The following is a 3,401-nucleotide window of genomic DNA, read 5'->3' on the forward strand; positions in this document are numbered from 1 at the left end:
TGATTTCCTACAGATCCCCTCCTCCAATCTGCAACCCCTCTCTCCCCCACCCCCACCCCCATCCTCAGCCTCCTGTCCTTCCCATTCTGGGTTGCTAGCAAGGCTGGGGTGGGCGGCGCCGGGCAAGGGCTGAGGACTGTGGGGACCCAGCTGCCAAGCGCATTGTGAAGTGGCTGGAGCGTCACAGGCGACCTAGACCTCGGGATCGGGGGGCGGGGCGGGTGTCTGCAGAGTCCTCTGAAGGTCTCAGGCCCCTTGCACAGACGCTGCGCGTGCCCAGAGGGAGGATGGCAGGCTTCAGTCACTCCTCCCCGCGACCCTACCTGGACTTCTGGGAACCCCCACGGCCCGGCGAAGAGCATGAGTCCAAGCAGCGGCTGCGCGGACAGAGGTCCGGAGCCGACCCTGCCGCGTGCTCCCGGGCCGGGACTCGCGGTGCGGAGAGCGAAGATGGGGCGCCCTGGCTGCACCCGCACTGTTCGTTCACCCCATGCCCTCGCAGGCGCAAGTGCCCAGACTCACCACGAGGCAGCCGAAGCCTAAGCGACGTGGCCTGCAGGCCCCTGGACCGCGCCAGGAAGCACGGACCTCGCAGCAGGCTCCTGGAAGATGCCTGGGGAGAGGCAGGACCCAAGCCCCGCCAGGCCTGGCAGCCGCAAACCCAGCTGCCAGGCCAACGGCAGCAGCCCTGCCCGCATTACCCTCTGGCCCAGGGAGACTCGCCCCCGCCTTACCGTGGAGGAGCTGGTACTCCCCTGAGTGGCACATTCAGGATGGAAAAGGATGGAGACCAGTGGGCAGTGCCGCTCGGCAGACGTCTGGGTCGTTGGTTCCCTTCCTCAGTTCTCTCAGAGCGGTCTTCTGTGCCCTCCCAAAAGTTCAGGCCGCACTCAGCCTGCGTGTGCGCCCAGAAGAGAGACAGCAGCGACCAGGTTGAGTCATTAGCCAGCCAGGACTCCCAGCCCTCGGCTTCCAGCAAACAGATGCGGAGCCTGCACACCCAGGTGTTGAAGAACAAGCTGGAAGAGGCGGTGATGTCCTCCCAGGACCAGCAGATTGTGGCCCTGGTGCTGACCCGGCTCAAGAAGGCCCGACGGATGCGGGAGCTGCAGCAGCAGGTGGCTGAGGCCTGGGAGGAGCTGAAGCGTTCAGATCAGAAAGTCCAGATGACCCTGGAGCAGGAGCGCCGGCTGCTGCTGCAGCAGAGCCAAGAACAGTGGCAGCAGGAGGAGCAGCGCAAGACCCTCCCGAGCCGTGAGCAGCGCGGCCGGCGGCGGGATAGCCAAGGGAAGAACGTGCCCCCTGGGGAAAGCCCGTGGAAGGAGCAACCGGAGGACCGGGAGAACCCGTGCCAGGAGAAGCTGGAGAAGGCGCGCACCCAGGCAGAGCACCGAAAGCAGTGCCAGGTGCGGCGCCTCTGGGAGCAGGAGAGGATGCTGCGGAACCTGCGGGAGCAGCATAGCCTGCAGCTGCAGAGGAGGCTGGTGGAGGCCTGTCGCAAGAGGCACCTGCATGCCGCAGAGGGCCAGAAGAAGGTCCAGGACACCAACCTGAGCTCGCTCATCAATTACCAGGCCCGGAAGGTCCTCATGGACTGCCAGGCAAAGGCCGAGGAGCTCCTTAGGCAGCTGTCCCTGGAGCAAGGTTTCCAGCGGTCCCAAGAGATATACCAGGGCCTGATGAAGGAGCGGCACCGTGAGCTGAGGGAGAAGGCCCAGAAGGAGGAGGAGCAGTTGCAGCAGGCCAAGTGGCGCGCGGGGGAGTCCAAGGAGCAGAGGAAGATGCACAAAAGGATTCTGGTGGAGCTGGCAGATGAGAAGATCTGGCAGGCCAGGAGTCATGTGCACAAGACCACCAGGGACAAGGTGCAGCACCTCTGGGAGCTCAACCACCTGTGTGGGAAGAACTACCACATCCTGAAACTGAAAGCCGAGAAGGAGGAAGAGTGCCACATTGAGGGCATGGAGGAGGCCATTAAGAAAAAGGAGCAGAGGGTGCGGCACATTACCCCAGGGAAAGACCCAAACTTACAGGAGTTCCGGAAGCTCCCGCAGGCCTCCAGGAGAGAGAACAGAGGGCCTCGCAACAGCTCCCTTGATCAGATAGAACTAGAGGCCCGGCTCCCTGCCTGTCAGCAGAATGGGGGCTACTAAGAGCCAAGGACGCCAGGCTTAGAGGGCGCAGCCAGAAGGAGATATGGCAATGTGATTCCTTTTATAATCTGATTATATTGAACATTGATTTTTAAAAAGCATATAAAATTGCTGCAATTTCCTCTCATGAACTGGTTTATTGATTCACTTGGATATTTTAGAGGGTCGGGGAGAAAATTTTGGGAATTTTTATGAAAATAACTTGGCTTTGTGAATTTTGATTTGAATAGAAAATACTCATTTAGCTCTCGAGTAATCTTAGAAACACACAACGGGCACATTTTGGAGACACCAGAGAAAAATCTATAGTCAGGGATACAGTTCTGTGATATGTCTTAAGTCTCTTCCTGTCCCAGAACTTACGGAAGGGTAAAGTATAAAGTACCTGTCATAAGAAATCTCCAAGACAAAAAGAAATTTTAAAAAGGGTGAAGTGGGAGGATTCCCGTGAACAAGTAGATTTGGGAACCCTGCATACTATATCCTCTCTTGGGAGTTCATAATGCAATTTAAAATGTTAAAGGCTCTGAAAAAGCATGCAGTAAAGAAACTTATTTGTTTAATGTAGTGTTTTTCACAAATTATGGAGCACCCCCTCCCTTTATCTTCTCAGATAATTTCATGGAATTGATGTTCTGTGAAACATTTTTGGAAATGGCCCTCTAAAGTTTTTACCTGATTGTCAACTTCTTTGGCCTTCCCTCCCTGTGTTAATAGGAAGTGTTTATAACTCCATCAGCTCTATGTCTTGACTATTCCACCATAGGTACACCATCTGATATGGTTCGGCTGTGTCCCCACCCAAATCTCATCCTGAGTTGTAGGTCCCATAATTCCTATGTGTTGTGGGAGGGGCCCTGGGAGATAACTGAATCATGGGGGTGGGGGTTTCCCCTATATTGTTCTCATACTGGTAGTGAATAAGTCTAAAAAGATCTGATTGTTTTGTAAGGGGAAACCCCTTTCACTTGATTCTCATTCTGTCTTGTCTTTCAGCTTCCACCATGATTGTAAGGCCTCCCCAGACACATGGAATGAATCCATTAAACCTCTTTTTCTATATAAATTACCCAATCTTGGGTATGTGTTTACCAGCAGCATGAAAACAGACTAATACACCATCTAAGAGCTCATTGAAATCTCCTTGGTCTGCTTGTTTTTTTGGTCAGTCCTATTCATTCTTATGAATAAAATTCTAGTGGAATCTTTCTCTTTCCCTCTATTTCTCCTCTGTCTCTTTTGAAGGAG

At 54.5% G+C, this 3,401-nt stretch overlaps 1 protein-coding gene across 1 annotated transcript; it reads left to right on the top strand.

Moving 5' to 3' along the window:
* Positions 1-227: 227 nt before the first annotated feature.
* CCDC185 (coiled-coil domain containing 185) lies at positions 228-2,270 on the top strand. Its single transcript, XM_012459748.2, has one exon. The coding sequence runs from the start codon at positions 288-290 to the stop codon at positions 2,151-2,153; it is 1,866 nt and encodes a 621-aa protein (XP_012315171.2). The 5' UTR covers positions 228-287; the 3' UTR covers positions 2,154-2,270.
* Positions 2,271-3,401: the final 1,131 nt, after the last annotated feature.

Source organism: Aotus nancymaae, unplaced genomic scaffold, assembly GCF_030222135.1.
Source record: "Aotus nancymaae isolate 86718 unplaced genomic scaffold, 86718_ANA_hifiasm-v0.15.2.pri h1tg000032l_0, whole genome shotgun sequence".
Classification (NCBI taxonomy): Eukaryota; Metazoa; Chordata; class Mammalia; order Primates; family Aotidae; genus Aotus; species Aotus nancymaae.

What these genes read in the sequence shown, in the direction of transcription:
- CCDC185 (XM_012459748.2), top strand. Translation starts at nt 288, where the DNA reads ATGGCAGGCTTCAGTCACTCCTCCCCGCGACCCTACCTGGACTTCTGG.